The sequence below is a fragment of the Haemorhous mexicanus genome, chromosome 1 (genome assembly GCF_027477595.1).
Source record: "Haemorhous mexicanus isolate bHaeMex1 chromosome 1, bHaeMex1.pri, whole genome shotgun sequence".
NCBI classification, from domain to species: domain Eukaryota; kingdom Metazoa; phylum Chordata; class Aves; order Passeriformes; family Fringillidae; genus Haemorhous; species Haemorhous mexicanus.
In genome coordinates, this window is record NC_082341.1 from 102,364,223 (window position 1) to 102,384,217 (window position 19,995).

General features: G+C 37.5%; 1 protein-coding gene across 1 annotated transcript in view; it reads right to left on the reverse strand.

Moving 5' to 3' along the window:
• The window catches only part of DOK6 (docking protein 6), a 239,923-nt gene that overhangs the window by 48,555 nt on the left and 171,373 nt on the right, over window positions 1-19,995 (reverse strand). Inside the window, exon 6 of the mRNA XM_059853228.1 lies at window positions 11,970-12,108. Within this exon, the coding sequence (XP_059709211.1) occupies window positions 11,970-12,108 (139 nt within the window). The remainder of the gene's footprint in view (window positions 1-11,969; window positions 12,109-19,995) is intronic.

Sequence of the window (19,995 nt, forward strand, 5' to 3'; positions counted from 1 at the left end):
CTGCTTATAAAAGAAGCCAGTGAAATTTTTGCTTCCTTACTGATGTGTATTTACTAACATAGTAGAAGTAGCTTCAAATAAGGAATTCAGTTTGGAAAGGTGGGAGACAGAGAAGTGTTCATAGATTGTTTTATCTTTCCATATACTTGCATCAGCCCAATAAATCCTACCATTAGCAACCTTTCTTCACCTAATTTCATTTTCAGACAAAAACCAGGTGGCTTTTTTTCTGCTGCCAAAAGTTGCCTGGCACAGTAGAAGTTGCACACACATGACCACATGCCATATAACTCAAGCCTTTTCAAATCCATAGCTGCTATTTAATGAAACAATCCTTTGCCTGTTTCAGCTTCGCAAAACAAAGGAAATAGAATTATACCCGTTGCCATGGAAATCTGTAACTCCATTGCTTTTTTTACTTGTAAAACAAAACGTATGGAAAACTGAACACCAAACAATATGTGGGAACACATCACAGAAATACCATCATTTTGCAAAGGATTCTACAAAATCTCTCGGGTAGTAGCAATTGCAACTTTTACCACTATATTCTACAGGGAAATGATTAAGAATAATGAAGAGAAGAACCTTTGCTGATTTATCAACGGGTTTTGAATCACAAAGACTGCAGAGATGTGCATTCAACAGCCAGTCATACGAAACCCTATGAATCTTGCCTGGCAGCAGTCTTTATGGAAATGGATTCTGACAGACTGAATATGCTATGAGACTAGCAGCTTTTACCCTGAGACAGTCATAAAAAACAGAGAAATGGATGCTTCTGCCATCGCATGGAAAATCTTCATTAATTCCTTGCTGCTGAATGCTGCAGAATTGAAATATTTTTGAAAAACCTATTCCTGCAGTTCAGATGGAACAGTACTTCATTACATTTAACATCATCACCAACGTGGGCAGTGGGACAGAATCGACTCTTAGAAAATTTAGGGATGACATCAAATCAGGGGGAATAGTCAAACAGCCAGACAGGAGGGCTTCTATTCAGAGGGTTTTCAGCAAAGCAGAGGAAAAGGCTGTCATGGAGTTCAGCAATGAGAGATGTCAATGCTGCAACTGGGCCAGGGCAACTGCACACAAGCACAGTCTGGGAACTGACTTGCTAGATAAAAAGTTTGCCAAAATGAACTAGCTGTCCTGGTTATAATGTAAATGACCAGAGTATCTGTGCAGTGACGGAGGCTAATGACACACTGAACCACACTAGCAAAAGCATGGCCTATACAACCAGAGAAATCACATGTTCCCCCTGTTTGGCAATTGAGAAACTACATCTAGAAGTTTAGCTATGTTCACAAAATCTTCAGGTCCAGGCCCAGGCACAAGAGGAATATCAAACTGGAGAGAGCCTGGCAATGAACCTCTAAGAAGCAGAACATGATCAGTGACGCTGGATTAAATGTCTAATGTTTATTCACCATGAGAAAGCAAAGGCTAAAATAAATCTCAACCCATTTTTTTCTCTCTCTTCTGAAAAATATGTTGCAAAGAAGACTGTTATCAGAGATGCACAGTGAAAGGACAAGAATCAACAGGTCACAGGCTGTGGCAAGGGAAATTTGAGACAAACTTCAGGAAAAAATCCTTCACAGTGTGAACAGCCAAGTTCTGGAATAAGAGCCCATAATCTGCATCATTGGGGGTATTCAAAACTTGACTGGATAAGACCCTGGCTTGCTTTATCTAGTTCTGATGCTAAACCTGCTTTCAACAGGCAAGTAGGTGAGCTGACCACCCTTCCAATGCCAGTATTTTTGATCCTATCTTCAATGGATTTGAAAATTTGAGAGCTAATGAGATGGGCTGTGCCATCGAGCCAAACTGACATTCTGCTGACTTCAGTAGCTCCACATCTTTGTTTAACTCAGCTACTGTGGTCAGTGAAATGATGTCAAACCAGCATCACAGTGTCTACAGTCTCTACTACTGCCTAACAATTCTCCTCAACTAGATGCCTGCACATCTGATAAATAAAATCTCTTATTATGGCTGGCATCATAAAAGACATCAGTAGCATAAGAACAACAACCCACAGCTGAGAGAAAAAAGGAACATAACCAACCCCTATCTGGATAGGCTCTTATAAATACATATTGAAAGACTGCATGTACTGGCAGTTCAGGAGAGTTTCTGCATATCAGATATGACTTTTTAGATACTCAGTATCTCTTGTCTTCAGTCTAAACATAATCAGAGAGATCATAAATGATTTTCACGTTAAAATCATCGTAATCTTCCTAAAAAGGAACAGAAGTGGAGAAAAAACACAAAATGAAGACATAGGGTGTACTTCACCTATTTTTTGCCCTACCAACAAGTACCTGATGAGGCAAAGCACAAAAAGCGCAGGAGGGAATTACAAAGTAACTTTAGAGCTGTTATGAGAATTTTTGATCCCTTCTCAGATTATTACTTTTTATAATTCTCCTATTCTCTGAAAAGCATGATGCCCTTCTGTAAATCATCAATAAAGAAGTTTTCTATTAATCAGAGACAAAGCCTTAACTATTCCCTTGAGTGAGATAAAGAATTCCTAAACAGAGTTACTGCAGCAGAGGAAGGCCTTGCTTGACAAGAGACAGAAAATGATGATAAAATTCAAAAGAGTGATGAAAACCAAGTGAAAATACCTTTTTCAGAAGATCATTCTTCTGTGAATAAGCAAATGACTATGATTCAGGGTTTGTTTTATTATTGTTTTGTTTTTGTGCTGTGCCTAGCATACAGCTGATTAGTCTATGACCTTGGGCAATTCATATACAGCTGAGTTTGGCCTTAATCTTTCTGTGCCTCATTTTACTCATTACTATTAATATTATAATAATACCTGTCTCCCGAGAGCACTGGATAACTTCATCAGCTATTATTTTTGCTAACAATAATAGAAGCTCTATAGTTGCTTCATTTCATAAGAAACAGTTTTCTGAAAACAGCAGATAGGAGATTAATACTAAATTAAGCCCCCTGGTGAGGTGGTTTGAGGATTATTTTTTAGTAATACTTCAGTCAACTTAACCTGCTTCTCTGTTGAGAGAGTTCAATGACATGAACCTACCAGCCCAGTTACACAAGCGAGCTTGTTTAAAGGCACACAATACAAAAGAAAACTTCCCTTCCATATTAAATGCTTCCCTGAGGTTAGTTAAGGGGAGGGCTGGGCTTCAGTCAGACATGCAACAACCACCACATAATTACAGCAGCTATTCCTAATTTATAGCTCATATCACCCACAGCTTTTAGCAAGCAAAACTGTTAAACAAATCATCAATTTTGTTTAGAGAAAAGTTCTTTGGCTCTTCATTCCCTGCATTTCTGGAAAAAATGTGAATTTTAGCCTGACAGTGCCCGTCCAACTACTTTGTTATCTCTGTAAACATGCAGCATTTTGCAAAGTACAAGAAAAGTAAAGAAAAAAATTACAAATTTGCTCATGCCACTAACCTTCAAATGCTATTATATTCAAATGTCACTTTGTAAAGTTGAAATAAATGATATCTGACTTTTAAGAAATAGCTCTTTGCAAAGAGCCCAGAAACGTAGATAGGTAGCTACAGGGATTTTTAAAGTGCTTACATGCTAAATTCTCAAGAGGGTTTGCATCTTTGGATATCTTACTATGAAAACATCTTTGCCCTGTTGCATTCAAACAAGCTGACCAGACTGTGGTGACCTAAATAGAAATGTTCACAGTGCAGCCCAGCTGCATGCAAACATGGAACTGAGGTGAACAGAACAGGGAAAACAGTGTTCACAGGTTTCATGTGTGCAGCTTCAGGATGGATTCATAGGATGAAGCGGGCACCAAGCAGATAAAAAATTGTATCATCTCACTTGTGAGACACCTTTGTGATGCTTTTCATACAAACTTTGGCTGAGCTCATAGTTTATATTAGCAGGAAGGCAGATTTCAGTCTGAGTCTGAGGTAGCATGATGGACAAATAGTTAAAAGAACGTGGTAAGAGTACAAAAAATATTCCAGAAATTTTTAATGAGAAAAGAATGAGAGTAATTTCTCAGTAAGGATGCCCATCCATGTGCTAAGGTACTTGGGGTTTAGTCCATAGGAAAGATTTAAAATACCTTTCTGCATTCAAGATCATCCAGCCCCATGGCTATGCATAAGAGAAATTTCAAAATTGTGTCAGAAAAAGGAAGAATTCAATTTTTCCCATCATACTCTGAATGAAAACTCTCATGATTACTACCATTTCAAAAACATTCAACTCCAGGGCAAGTTTAGTTTCCAAATTGCAAAACAGCATTTAAATTACATCACCAGCTACCAAAATATTTGACACACTCTTATGTAAGGATTTCCCAGCTCTGCTCTCACACCTACCCACACCACTTACCTACACACCCCACAAACCTTTATGTTGTCTGCAGTGTTTTTGACATGAGGAACAGCTTTGTCCCACCCCCATCACTTTGTAGGAGCAGCTGCACAAACCCTTCGTTGCCATAGTAAAGACTTTCCCTATTCTGTGGTTTCATTCAGACACACAGCAAAGATCCAGGAATGCCAAAAACCTACAGAGTTCCTTGGAGAATCTGGACCTTACTCTTTATCTTTACACATCTTGCTGACTGCAAGGTGTCATATAGGGGCACAATGAAATCCTGCAGTTCACAGAGGAAGATGGGTAGAAAAGGTAAGGAAAGGATAAATGGGAGACTAGTGGCTGTGGAAGTTTGAATTTCTTAGTGGGATGAGGTATGTTCTTTGAGAAAGTGAATGACACCTTCTGCATAGTTTTAGAATGCTGCTGCACTATTTGGATATGACTATTAGCCCCTGAAAAACTGCCTATGAAATAAGTCTACATTCAAAATAATATTTTCTTTAAAATCAGAAAGTTAAAGCAGTCCAGTTGAAAGAATAATTAACTATCACCCAGTCTGAATACCCACAGATTTCCTGCTTTCTTATTAAGTGGTGAATGTTGAAAATAGACCTGCAATGTATGTTTTGGGATTACCTCATCTGAGTACACACAGTTTTCTGAGCCTAAAAGCTAAAAAAGAGTCTGGAAAAATTCTAAAAAAATTCTCATTGAATCAGAGTATAAAAAAAAAAAACAAATTATATACTCAATGAACCAAGAATGCTATGGAAAATTACTGCTACCTTTGGGAATTTGGTTTACAAAACTAAAACCAAAAAGTACACAGATTCTGACTTATGAGAAAAAAAACAAAACAAATTTAAAATTCTTGGTGTTAATCTTGTCAAAATTTTTAGATAGTCTCAAACAGACTGACCACTGGAGTGCTCCACTGTTCCATTCCAGTGGAACACTGGAGTTTCTGCTGTGTCAGGGGAGGCTTAGACTGGACACTAGGGAGCATTTCATTTCTGGGAGGATGGTCAAACATTGAACAGGCTTCCTAGAGAAAGAGCCAATACCCAAGATGGTATGCCTGTCAATCTTTAACAGGCATTTGGATAACGCTCTCAAAATTGTGCTTTAACTTTTGGTCAGCCCTGAAGTGACCAGGCAGCTGGACTATGTGACCATTGTAGATACTTTCCAATAGAAATATCCTATCCTATCCTATCCTATCCTATCCTATCCTATCCTATCCTATCCTATCCTATCCTATCCTATCCTATCCTATCCTATCCTATCCTACCCTATCCTATCCTATCCTATCCTATCCCATCCCATCCCGTCCCGTCCCGTCCCGTCCTGTCCTGTCCTGTCCTGTCCTGTCCTATCCTATCCTATCCTATCCTATCCTATCCTATCCTATCCTATCCTATCCTATCCTATCCTATCCTATCCTATCCTATCCCATCCCATCCCATCCCATCCCATCCCATCCCATCCCATCCCGTCCTGTCCTATCCCATCCTATCCTACCCTACCCTACCCTATTACAGAAATAAGCTTCACAGCACCCATGAAAACCAAGTAAGCAACTCACCAGCCCTGTATTGCAATAAATAGCCAGGTTTTACAGGGTTATAAAATTTCTAGGCACACATTACACAGCAACACCAAACATAGTTTCAGATGGGAAGTACAGAGCAATATTCAGCTAAGTATGCATGAATAGCTGACCTGAGGCTATGCTTTAACTTGCATAAAGCACATGAGTTCATGAATCATCATATGCATTCAGAATCTCAGTACTTGAGCTAACACATACATTGGAAAGAGAAGAAGACATATTAAGGGACAATGTGTCATGACATGGGATAATCTTTGGATGAGCTGTAGAATTTTGTTCTCCTGTTTCTCCTTCAGGAATTGAATCAACTTAAACACACTTAGGCAGAATTACAACATAAAAAAGCTTTGTTATACTGAGTAAATTACAGTGGTGAAATTAAGTCCAAAAAATATATAAAATGTATTTAACTAAATATATGATATATTCATTGGGTCAGCAGCATCCACTAGTATCTCTCTGAAATTCCTCTACTTCACAACTTGAAATAGTAGGTGATAGGCACACAATTGCAAAAAGACATCAATAAAAACTGTAAACCAGTCAAAGCTCTGAAGATGCAGTGGCAAAGTAGAATGCTTCAAATTGAAACCATCATGTTAACATTTAGAATATTTGATGTGTTTGTTGATATTTGATCCTGTAATGTATTATGAGTATGCATTTAGCTTGTGACCAGTTTTGAAACACATAAAGATATTACAGACTTACAGAACAAAGAAAAATTAAAAGTTCACTAATTAACTCATGCTGTTATTTCTTCCAGCCTCACAGTTTTTTTTCCCCTGTTTCTAAGACAGTTGCATTAATACTTTTAACTCTGTTTTCATTTTTGTTAATACTCTGCCAACACTATAATTTATCAGACCAGACTTGTGAAATACCTTCCTCATCCTGTTCCTTATAAGAAAAATAAAATTACTCTCAGTCTTATTTCTTAACTACCTTCCTCTTCAACATCTTAAGCCCAGTTTCATTGCCTGATATTTGTCTTCTTTGGTAGATTCATTATTTCCCTGCTAATAATGTCTTTTAAACGAATAATACATAAACTCATTGATACTATCTTTTTATTTAAATAACAGAAATCTATCATGATGACTCTTTCACTTATATGAAGTTGAATTTTAAAGACAAGGCTTGTAAATAATGAGAATAGAAATACACCGATGCAGTGTTTCATAAGGGTGTTTATCGTCTGGGAAATGTTAAAAAGATCACAATCTGAAATGGCTTTTAGCTCTGCTGTCTAAAGTAAAATAAATGTTATAGGAAACTTCCAAAGAAAAGTTATGAAACTTGGGCCATTATAATTTACTCCTGCATTTACACTTCAGTCTCACTGATGTTTGTTTAAGTTCAGCTGGCTAACCTCAGCTTTAGTGCTATCTTATTTAGGCTTATTGTTTTACATATTGTAAATTTTTATCCTTTTGAAAATACACAATAAGTTTTTACTGGCAGCCCTTGAAAAAAGTAATTTGTAGAGCTACAAATGTATAAGTATTTCCTCAGAATTCCTCCCTCATATGTGTAGTCCTAACATAGGAAATCTACAGCTCTTAACCTCTCATTTTCTACCCTTCAACAATAGTGAGGGCAGAAGCTACATTAGAATTGTTTTCAGTGGAAGTTAAATGGCAGAAGATCAAAGCTGGCATTAGAAAGGAAAATCAGAGATTTAAATTCCGATGCCATGTTGTCATCCTGGTGTAGATGTTACACAGACAAGTGCTGCTGAGAAGAACTGCTCATATGCTCGTGTGTAAAAACCATCTGAATACCAATTCTTTAAAAAAAGATCACCAAACCCAACATCATCTCCTGATGGCAAAGAGGAGGGTACTCAGCCTTCTTTGAGATGAAGCATTTATGGGGGATGAATGATTCTTTTTTCTCTCCTTTGGACAGGACAACTGAGAAGATCAAATGGTTTGCTGCTGCCTCTGTAAGCCAATTCAGTTTGGTTAAACTGAAGAAGCCTGCTCCTTTTATGTAGGTGGTTTTATTTTATTTATTTTGTGTGTGTGGTTTGTTTTTTTTGGTTTTTATTGGCCAAACTAGCAAACTGAATTGGCTCAGTCAGATAAGCACCTAGGTTAAGAGAAAGGAAGTGGAAGGAGCTTGCAGTCCAGCCTAGGGACTGGGGAGGGATGATGGAGCTGGCTGTTAGACACCCAGACATGCATCTTCCATGCTCAACATCAGACTACAGCAAGTGGGGGGATACAGGTCATTCCTGAGGCTAATACTTTTTTTTGCACAGTAATTTCAAGACCAACAATCCAAACAGATTTCTAAATGTTACAGAGAAGAAAAAAAAAAAAAAAAGCCAAACAAATAAGGGGTCAGAGGGCAGAAAGGGAGAGGGACAGAGGAAAAAACCAGGAGGTTTGTTCAGGTGATAAAAGGAAAGTTACTGACACTCTCATGTGGGTAACACAACAGCACAAAATAAAAGCATGTAAACAAAAGGACTGTCATTGTTCTATTTAATTTATTATCTTGGAACTAAAATCACTAAAACCACTGCAATATTGCTCTCTCTCCCACAAAAAAACTACAAAACAGAATTATCATCTGTATTACAGCGATCTATTGAAAAAGCAAAGACTGAAAAAAAAAATGAATATACAGGTAACAATTTCCCTGAAAATAATTTCAATTTAGGTACTAGCATTGACCCAAAATTTTTATTGTCCCAAACAAAGCAAGCATAAAGCACTATCACTCTGCCAATGCAACATTTCAAATTCAATCAAGAAAACCACCTGAGCTAAATTAGATCAATGTCCACTTTGCTGAATTTTTTGACTAAAATCCAGTCTGCTTTGATCTCAGTAAAACCAATAACCAGCTCAAATCCACACCCATGCCAGTGACTACTGATCTCATATTTCAATTCTTTCTTCCAGAGTTATAATTCGAAAGGAAAATGGGCAGAAGATGAAAGCGTGCACATGACTGCCAGCTTAAACTGACTTGGCTTCTCCTGCTAGAGGTGACAGAGGCAGATTTGGTACTGTACAAGCTGCCACAGAAAATTTTTGCTTCCAGCCCATGCACTTTCAAATGTAATGGGAAGAATTAGTTTTCTTCTCATGTCTCTCTCTTATTAACAGTTATCCAGCATGTTGGTTGGCCCAAGCAAAAGATTTTTTAGCATAAAAATGAATTTCTTGCCTAGCATTCTGAAACAGAATTTTTGGATGGAGGGACTTCCATAAATAGAGTAAGTTTGTCCTGTGGCTCAGGCACAGGCCATACCTAAATACCTGCAATTGCCTAAAGGTAATACCTTTATTCTTCTACCACAATTTTTTTCTGGGTTTTTTTTTTTTTGGCGTGGTTTTTTTTTGTGTGTTTTTTTGCTATTTTGGTATTCTCATAGTCATGTACAATGTACATTTACTTCGAAAGGTAATCATAATCTAAATCATTTATCAAGGTTGCTCTGGTAAAAAAAATCACTTTTATTTCTTTTATAATCTGTATTCTTTTTTTTATACTAGATTATACTACTTTTTTATTCTAGATATAATAATCTGATAAAAATTAAATGAAACTTCATTACTTAAAACCTATTACCATTTAGGATGGAACATAAATATTCACAGGAGTATTACTTCTAATGATTGGAAAGATGAAGTAATGATTACTCTTGCATATCTTTTCTTTTTCTGATTTGTGCAATAATGGATATAGCATTCACCTTTCTTTATTTTTAAAAAATTCTCATATATATATATATATATATATATATATATATATATATATATATATATATATGATTTAAGTCAACACTGTTAAACTTGAGCTGTTCATTACAGAAAGGGCCAGGAAAGAGAAAAGTACCCCAAGTGTAGATCTATAGATAAAAAGATCAAATGTCAAGCTTTGGGAAGACCCACTAAATCTCTGATTTAAAATATTCTTTTGCTTGTATTTCAATTTCAGATCTTATGGAAAAAATACACATAGGTGTTTGGTGAAATTGTTGGAATTAGATACAATAACACTTGATAAATGGAATGTAACATGTACTTAGTCTATTTGATATTTTAGATTTTGTTTCTAATATGAATAAAACTCAAATGTCGCAGATGACACAGATGATCCCTTAAATGTTCAGCCCCCTACCAGTCAGAAGCAGCAGAGTTTCCAATTCCAAACTAACATTAGTTTATTAGCTGAAGCATAAAATCAACAGGTTGTTCAGGCTCTTTTACAGAGCAGCCCATGTGAGCCTCTCCTGATCTCCCTGAGCAGATCACAGCGCAGCCTCGTTCAGGAGACAAGTGCATCACACACGGTGTGGCTGATGAGTCATTTCTGCTTCTCAGCTGCTCTCGCTCGGAGTTTGATATTGCCTACCATATGGCCACAGCCTTCATAAATATGGTTTCAAGGAAGTCATCTGATGGCAGAATGGAAATGGCTTTGTAAAGCAGCAAAGCTGCTAATGGATGGGTGGAAGAGCTGAAAGTGATGGTTCTGTAAGAGGAAAATCTTGTATGATCCTGGTCTAAGCATTTATTACGGCAGCATGAAAATGCTCTTGTTTCTGTTACTGGTGTAGACAGTTTAAAAGCAAATACATTTTAAAATAATGATGCTTTTTTCCTGCGTTTTTTCCCCCTTATTCAATAATTTTCTACCCAGCAGAATGCAGTGTTTTTTTTGCCAGATCTACTTCTTCAAATAGTCTTCCATTTATTCTACCTTATGTTGGACTTTCCAACAATTGCGCTTTATGAATCTTGACTGTAAACTCTCCTCTTCATGCATTTTCTGTAAAAAGTTTGTGCACCTCGATTACTATGCACAGGCTTCTACTTTGTCTAATTTTATGTAAAAATCCATCTTCTTTTTTCATAAAGCATCAAAACCAGGCTTTTTTTTTATGGCTTCCCAGTTCAGGTTCTCCTAATAGACATGGAAAGTCTGAGAAGAACATTCAACACAGCAGACTTTTGACATGGAAATCTAAGTCTTTTTCTAGTTTATTTTTTAATGAATAGGGGAAATTATGTCTCTGCCCACAGTGGATGAAGTTGGGACTAGATGATCTTTAAAGTCCACTTCCATCCCTTAACATTCTCTGATTGGTTCTCTGACTTCTCTGAGGAGTAATTAAGACAAGTTGAACACTGGGGGTCTTAGGCTGCAAGAGCCTTTGCCTCAGCAGAGTAAGAAAAGTATTTTGACACTGGTGGAATGTCGGGGATAGATCCATATAAGTCATGTTTGCCTGACTGGAGGCACGTACAGTGTGGATGAGGAAAAGAAGGAAATGCCACAATTAACCTGAAATGTCTGTCTTTGGAAGAAGATATGCAGAGTCTCATGGTCATCTCAGAAGGAAAACGTGCAGACTAGGTTCCCTGGCCTGAAAGTCAATTTTCCAGAGCAACCATTAAAGACCATTTCTACTTCTAAGCAAACAGGGAAAGCTTTTTTCTTGCTGTCTTAAAAGTACAAATTTTTCCACAGTAGCCACTTAAACACAACTTGTGCAAACTGGAAATTTTGAACACAAAATAATAAAATAGCCCTACTGAACTCAACTGCTTTGCTACTTAGAATGTAGAAATTATAAAATAATTTCTTCCAGGGTTAAGAAAAAAACAAAAAATGTCTGCTGTCCCCTAGAAGTGTTTATACTGGGAGTTTTTCCACCTGTGAGGCTATGAGGTGCAATTAAAACTCATTCATCAGTAGTCAACACAACAGCTAAAGGTTTAATCCTTGAGTAACAGAGCCCCAATTTCAGAGAAGGTGACCATAGATTTCTTGCCTAATGGTATCCCCTGGTCTAAAAAAACACCTACATTGTACAGAACACACCAAGGATCCCTAACCATGAAAGTACATAAATCTGAAACTCTGTTTTGTCTTAGCCGCACAGCTGATACTGTCGTTACTGCTGAATCCACTGACTTTGGTTTATTACCAAATTTTATAAGTTTAAAGACTTTTGGTAGAAGGACCTTACCCTTGCCTTCTGCTCCATTTCCATCATTAATCTTTCATGCTGCTCAGCTATTGCCAGTGTTGCAGAATGGACCTTCTGATATATCATTTCTCCTTCTCGTGTTTGAAAGGTGAACAGCCCTTCTCCTGTGTCACACATCCTGCAGGGAGAGTTAAGCAGAACGGAAAGAAAAAAAAATGAGTGTTGTGTAATTTTTATCTAACTATTATAAAAAGTGCATACTTTACAGTAGCAAATGCCAACTTTAGAGATGTAGTTAAAGTCTGAAATTCCAAACACCAAACATCTGCAGTTTTTTTTAGCATTGGAGAAAAACATATTCCAAGAGATGGGCAGAACTTCATTAGCATATTTTTTAAATTCAGTTTTAATCATCATCTCGATAGTGAAAAAGAAGCTTTAGCATGGAAAAAAAACTTGAGGTAATAGAGTCAGTTATTTCGGTCATTTTTTCCAAAGGTCTGCACCAGTAAGTGGGAGCTAAATTTAATTATTTTAACCAATTGATGCCAGAAATACGTAGTACACTGTGACTTTGAAAAGCTGATATTTTAAGAGAACACTGACCAACTAAAAATGCCATTATGGTAATCACTACAAAGATGATGTATTGAAAGACAGCATTAAAAGGGTTAAATTATTTCTACCTCTGTCAGTATATTTACGTGAGGCACCATCCAAAGTTATCTTGGTAATCACAAAAGCCTTTCAGTCCATTTGAGAATAAGAACAGTTGTGAAAGAAGATTAAATAATGAAAAAAAACCCTCCAGAAATAAAATTTACTTTCTTCTTTTGAGAGAGCAACTGCTGTTATCCTTATCTGTGACATCAGTGCAGCATTGTTCGGAAAAAGAAGAGTGGTACATAGTAAATACAACCACCAAAAGGTCTGGGAAATACAGGAAATAGGAGTAAGAAATGATGTTAGATTGTTGTGTGACCATTATTTGGAGGATGTACATGCTGTTAACCAGTGGTGCAATACAATGTATTTATTTTAGTAGTTCCATTATACTATCAGTATCTGATTTACATATTTTTTATAGACTACTTGCAGTTTCAGAAATGGAATTTCAAAAATCCTTTTTATTTGTTCTGATACCTCCTGTAAAGATTTTCAGTTATCTGTGACAGAAAAATGTTGACTTGAGTCACTGATGCATAACATGCATCAACAATAGAGAGATTTTGATTTGCCTTAAAACATCAGATTCCTTTATTGTTTTGGTTGTTTACATTATTTTTAAGGAAACCAAATTTTGTTAATATCCCAGCACCCTCAGCACGGTCTCAGAAAGCCCAAAACTTACAGAATTAAAAAAAAAAAAAAAAAAAAAAAAGTGTCCCAAATAGTTCAACATTCAAACGGGTTTTTAAATGCTATCTTTAGAGTTTGCATCCCATATTCTGTATGATTATTCATGCATTAAATTTTACAAAAAAAATTTCCATCAAATGAACATACAGATCTATAATATTTTAATTAAATAATAATTTAAATATTTGTCCTACTGTATTACAGGCACGCAGACAATTATACTGCAGCTTTTTGAAAAGACAATACCTTTTTTCATGAGACTTATCTTTTTGTCAAATTAGGATTTGGCTTCCTAAGCAATTTCATTTAAAAAGTTATCTGAATAGGGCTGTTGTGCTATATAAGGGAGTGCTGAGAGTTAAGCAGTTGCTTCTGATTTCAAGGTTGACCAGTGAAAAAAAACCCTGATTAACACTTACAAAATCTTTTCCTGTTCACTGGAGGAGACATGCTACTGTGAGCCTTGTACAAAGAATTTTTGCATGTCTGTGTTTGGGAAGAACAGAAAGTATTGGAGGCAGAAACAGTAAACAGAGGTGTTTCTGGAAAATACCTGGTGAAAATACTTTGTAATGATCAACTGAGGCATTGAAAACAAAATTCACAGTCTTAAGAATACATGGTTAACAATATTATCCATAATTCTGGAATAATACCAGTTTTCTTCATTGAAAAATAGAAATAAAATAAAATCCATTTTATAGATAGGTATTATTTAATCAGTGTTAATGTGATGAGCTAATAAGTGATTCAAAAAAGAGCTTTTTGTATTAAATTCCAATGGAGATCAAGATCCCTGCTGTAAACATTTAAGACATATTATATCCTTAGACAGAGTCCTCCAAAGAGCTTCTGGTGGAAATAAAATGTCCCTAGAGTTTTGTGACATTATGGCAACAGCCTTTCAGATCCCTCAGGGCATCATATAGCCAGTACTCTGCTTTTGTGTAAAGAGATCTTAATAAAATTCAAACAGCGTGAAATGGAAAGTCTGGAAAAAAGGATGGGGTTTCAGAAACTGAAAGAAAATATGATCTTTTTGTTGGTTTCAGAGGATGAAAAATCCTACAGAGATAAAAACAAGGAAGTGGGGAAAAAACAGGCAATGGGGCATGATTAACATTGATGGACTTAGCTGCCTGTTTTCACCACCATCCCCAGTGCCTGCCAGAACAGGGTCTGTCCCCCTGTACAGCACACTGCCCTGCATCCCAGCCTCAGCTGTGCTGGACATGTCACACCAGGGTAAGAAAGCCATTGCCACCAGCCTCCCCGTGAGGGCTTCCCTGGCCAGTGATGGATGGTCTGTACACAGCTGCTCAAAATTGCAGGTGAAGGAGAATTGTGGGCATCATTTTTTTAAAGTGCTGAATTCCCCTAGCTCGACTTGAAGTTTAATAGGATTTAATACCCCGAAGAATTAAGTAGTTGTTACTTGGCACATCTGAACCAAGTGAAAGCAGCAAAAATTGTTAGCATAAAACTTTTTTTCTTGCATTTAAACTTCTTATAATTAATCTGTCTCCCAAAGAGATGAATCCTTTTGTCATAGTAAGGTTTTCCTGTTCATCTCCTCAGAGCACCGTTCCATTACTCTGAAGAAAAGTGAAAATCTGAGTTTGGACCTTCTTGTCTAGTCTCTAGTCCCATCTATTTTTCTGTTCTATGCTATTCTAGTTATAAACCAAGATGAGTATTCTCATTAGGGTTAGGTTCAGTCTTTCTGGAACAAGGAAATGTAGACTAAAATAGAAGTGCTCCTAAGAATGAAGAAGATGGGGACAGGGAAAGGGTGCTCTCTGAAGCTTAAGGGTTTTGCTGTAAAAGCAAAACGTTTACATATCTGGCCAACAGGAACAGATAAGCCCATGAGCTGAAACAAGACTTGTCTTGTTCTATTTATAGTCCAAACAAAGCCAGTAGGACAAAAAGCTGTTATCTCTATGGCCCTTCTAGATGTCAGATAACTGTCCTTATAAAGCTCCAATTTAGGAGGTTTAGCCTAGCTAATGTCTTGTTAATTTCTCTATCTTCAAAGCATACATGGTTGATCAGTTGCCAATTTAATAACATTTTCATAACTTTTACATGCCCTAAAATCACTTTTGAGAAAAGGCAGGACAAAGGTCTGGGAATCCTTTTTCCTGGTACTATTGCAGTTAAGCAATGCAGTCCTACCAACTTGGTATGACCTTCACTGTCAGAAAAATGTCACTGATTTTGTATACTTCAATTTTTTTTATGAGATGCTTGAAGTCTGCGGGTGCTTGAAAAATGCCGATCTATTTCTGTGTTTTTCAACTTTGAAACAGAGATGTCATTAACCTATGCTTTAAGATATTTAAGGATTCAATGCATTAAAATGTATGAAGTGCTTTTACTGAAATAGGAAAGTGCATTTTTTTTTATACATTATTACAGAATTATATAACCGGACAGACAGAGAAACCACTAGATACAAGTTTTGCAAATAATTGCAATTTTTAAAACTATTTAAATACTGTAGCAGCTTTTCACAACTATCACCATCAGCAGATCTGGCTCAAGAACCAGGAGAGAGAATAGAGAGGAATGTGGGAGCTCAGCTTTTGGCCTAGGACAAGCTGGATTCAGAGATCAGCAGTGAAAGTTCTTGCTTTCATTGAAGGCAGAATTTCTGTTCAAGTCATAGAGATTTCCCACCACTATTGCCAGACATTTTTCAACATGTCCTAAATTCATATAATAGTTTCCCACTGCCTTTGCTCACTATGCAATTTCTGCCTTTTAGATAAGAATCAACACTGTATAATAACCATGTAGAATTCCCTTCAAAAAGGGAAGGGAATTTATAAATTGACCACCATTTGTAAAAAGTACTTTTTCCCAGATAGGAGTTCATGCTGTCATGTCACCAGTGAAATATCTTAAAAGTTTAACAGTGCAGTATTCAGCAACTGCATGAGAAGACAAGAATTTGACATATCAGCTTCACTATTTCCACTAGGGGTAAAATCTATTTTCACAAAAATGAAGGTTGAATGAAAACTGAAATGCCAAGAAAAATTATTCACTAGTTTTAAAAGAAAAGATAGCTTACAATTGAAAGTAGAAAAAACTTTAGCTCTTCATATATCTACATTTAATTTTAAATTCATTTTAATGATTTCTTTTTATCAACAAATAATTTAAGATTAAACAAAACATGGCTGATTTATATACTCAAAAGTGTATCAAATTACATACAAATAACTAAAAAGAGCTAATAATCCTCCAATAGAAACTGAAAATACATAATAAAAAAGTTTACTATTAGTAACTAATTGCTACAAATAACTATAAATATTAATAACTATTAGGTAATAAATAACTATCTTACTTTAGCATTTCCAGTTCTTGAAATAGAGATAGACTTTAAATTCTCAAATGAGAACAGATCATGAGTTTGTAATGTCCAGTACCAAACTGGATGCAATTGTTGTTGCATACTCCACAGCTAGAGTTTGAAAAATGGTTTCATTAAAAGAGTGGAGCTGTTTACTCAGACACTTCAAGGCCCAAAAATTAAGTTCATAAAATCACAGAATCACAGAATTCTTAGAATTGGAAGGGACCTCTGGAAATCACCTAGACCAATTCACCCTTCCAAGGCAGGGTCACCAATAGCAGGTAAAACAGGAACTTGTCCCGGTGAGTTTTAAACGTCTCCAGAGACAGAGACTCCATGACCTCCTTGGGCAGCCTGTTCCAGTTCTCTGCCACTCTCAATGTAAAGTTTTTCTTCATGCTGAGGTGAAACTTTCTGTATTTCAGTTTATGGCACTTTGCTCCTTGTCCTGTCACTGGGCAGCCCTGAAAAGAATCTGGCACCACACTCTTGGCACCCACCTTAGAGATGTTTATAGGTATTGATGAGAATGCCTCTCATTCTTCTCTTCTCCAGACTAAGCAGGCCCAGCTCCCACAGTCTCTCCTCATATGAGAAATGCTCCAGACCCCAGATCATCCCTGTGGCCTCTGCTGGACCCTCTCCAGTAGCTCCTTGTCTTTCTTGTGCTGAGGAGCCCAGAACTGGACACAGCACTCCAGATGTGCCCTGGCTAGGGCTGAGCAGGGCAGGAGGATCAGCTCCCTCAGCCTGCTGGCCACGCTCTCCCCAATGCACCCCAGGGTCCCACTGGCCCTCCTGGCCACAGTGGCACTTCTGGCTCCCGGCCAGCTTGTCACCCAGCAGGACTCCCAGGTCCTTCTCTGCAGAGCTGCTCTCCAGCAGGTCAGCCCCCAGCCTGCACTGCTTCTTGGGTTGTTCCTCCCCAGGTGCAGGACCCTGCTCTTGCCCTTGTTGAACCTCATTTGGTTTCTCTCCACCCAGCTCTCCAACCTATCAAGGTCCCACTTAATGGCAGCAGAGCCGCCAGCTGTATCAGCCACTCCCCCAGTTTTGTATCATCATCATCATCATCATCACGCTTGCTGGGGGTGCATTCTCTCCACTCGTCCAGGTCATTGACAAACAAGCTGGATTAGGCCAGTCCCAGTATGGATCCCTGGGGAATGCCACTGACTGCAGGCCTCCAGCTGGGCTCTGCTCCACTGATCAGGACCTCTGAGCTCTGCCTTGATCCACCTCACAAGTGCTTAGCTAGGTAGTGCTCATTTCCTGCATGTCAAAGAAGCCAGTCAGATGGCACATATGGGACCAGGCCTGTTACTTCTAAGATGAGTAATAAATAAAAGTCAGCCTTTCTTTAAACCCTTGAAGCTGTGGCTGTCAGTCATGAAAAAGAACTAATTGGTATGCACTATCTAACTCTGAACTCAGACGCTTATTTCTTGTGTTGCTACAGCTTTGATTTTTTAAAAAGTGGTGGAAACTAGCAATTTTGCCTCCAATTTAATTAGATTATCAGTGGAGACGCACAAACATTATCTCTCTTGTGGATATCTAACTTTTGTTCTTCCTTGTTTGTTGTTATCTTAACTTGAGCTAAGCCATTTTGACAGAAATCCTGTTTCTTCTTTGTGTGCAAGGACGATACACACAGTGCACACTAAAGACAGGCCAGCTAAGCAGCAGACCCCACTCTAAAATGAATGCAAAGCTTCCCTGAGGGCCCAAATTCTTTGCTCATTCCAGCCTTCAACACATGCTAGCTTGCTTCCTGCCAAAGTTGGTCTTTTCTGAGAAAATGAAACAAAACAAAAAAAGTAAGGAAAGCAAATAAATTCTTTGTGGCAAGAGCATATTTAGATAAAAAAGCTCCCTTTATGCCTAGGAATGTTTATCAAGACAACTGAAAAATAAACTATGCATGTTTTTATAAAATTGTAAGTCGGCTTCTATGTTGAAAGGATAGAAAAACAAAGGCAGAAAAAAGGAAATCCTTATAAAAATTTCTAACTCACTATCAAACAGGCAAAAAAGGGATACTTGGCAGGGGGAATCCATAAGGAAAAAAGGTATCTTCATAAACAGAATATGTATGGGACCTAGGAAAGTTCCATGGGTGAAGCAGAGAGAAGTAAATTAATAGAAAATGTGCACAAAGTGTAAATGATCCGGGTATGCAACTTTGGCTGCAGACATGGTCAGAAAGACCCAAAGCTGGGACAAGTTCAGTGAAAGCAGGGAAATAGTCCTGTGAAAAATCTGTGTTTGGGAAATGAAGATCACCAAGGGGAAGCACAGAAATGGTGCAAAGTGCAACATCCAGAAGCAGTAAACAGAGAATCTGAGTGTGCTCTGTTACACATTCCCTACGGGAATAAAGAGTTAAACTGCCATGCTGTCGGGATTTTGGAGTTTTATCTGGAGTGTCAAAAGGATAACCTGAAAATTTTATGATTTGAGAAACAAATCATGAAAATGTTCTGATATATGAGGTGTCTGCCTGCCCCCCTTCTTCATGGTTATTTACCAGCAAGAATCTACAACAAGAAAAAACAATTATGTATGCCATCTACTAATTGCCAGCCATAGACATTCCTCCATGACACTCATTGTCATGTTTTTGCACTTAAGCTGAGGTGGGAAACTTAACACTGCTCTTGAATATGCCCGAATATCCTCGAATTTGGCCTGAGTTAATACAGGGAAGTTTGAATATTATCACACCTCTGATATGGCTCAGTAACTTGATCATGGAGCTTAGCCCCGAAGATTTGTTCAAGGTCAGATCTCGTGCTTCTTGAGTCATCCACAGTGTTTTCAACTAAATGCACTAAGGGATCTCCACACTATCAGTGTAGCTTTCCTACTAAAGCCATTTATAGAAACATTTTGCAGTTCTGAGAAGGAAAACATTCACAGATGGAGTGGAAATGATTGATGATGATTTGCTGCCAGGTAGGTGGAACTCCACCACTCAGAGGAATCCAGCAGTCCTTCTCTAATATTACCTAGAGGATCTTAATGCATTCCTAGTTGCAAATCTTTTAAAGACCTTATATGCAGCCATGGTAACAAAAATCTTATGTGCTAGTCTGATGAATACTCTGCTAGTCTTTCTGAGCAGAGATGTGATACCCTAAAAATTTTCTCTTTTTTAGGGAGTCTTATAGGGGGTCTCATTTTGTGAGCGAATAGTATTTTCTCGTTATAAGATTATTTATTTTTCTGCCTAAGCCAGAAACCATTTAAGTCCTATAATACAGCAGAAACAAAAATTTTCTCATGAAAACGTTTTTCTTTGTTTAAAGGACACATAGGACACATTTCTCTACAGTA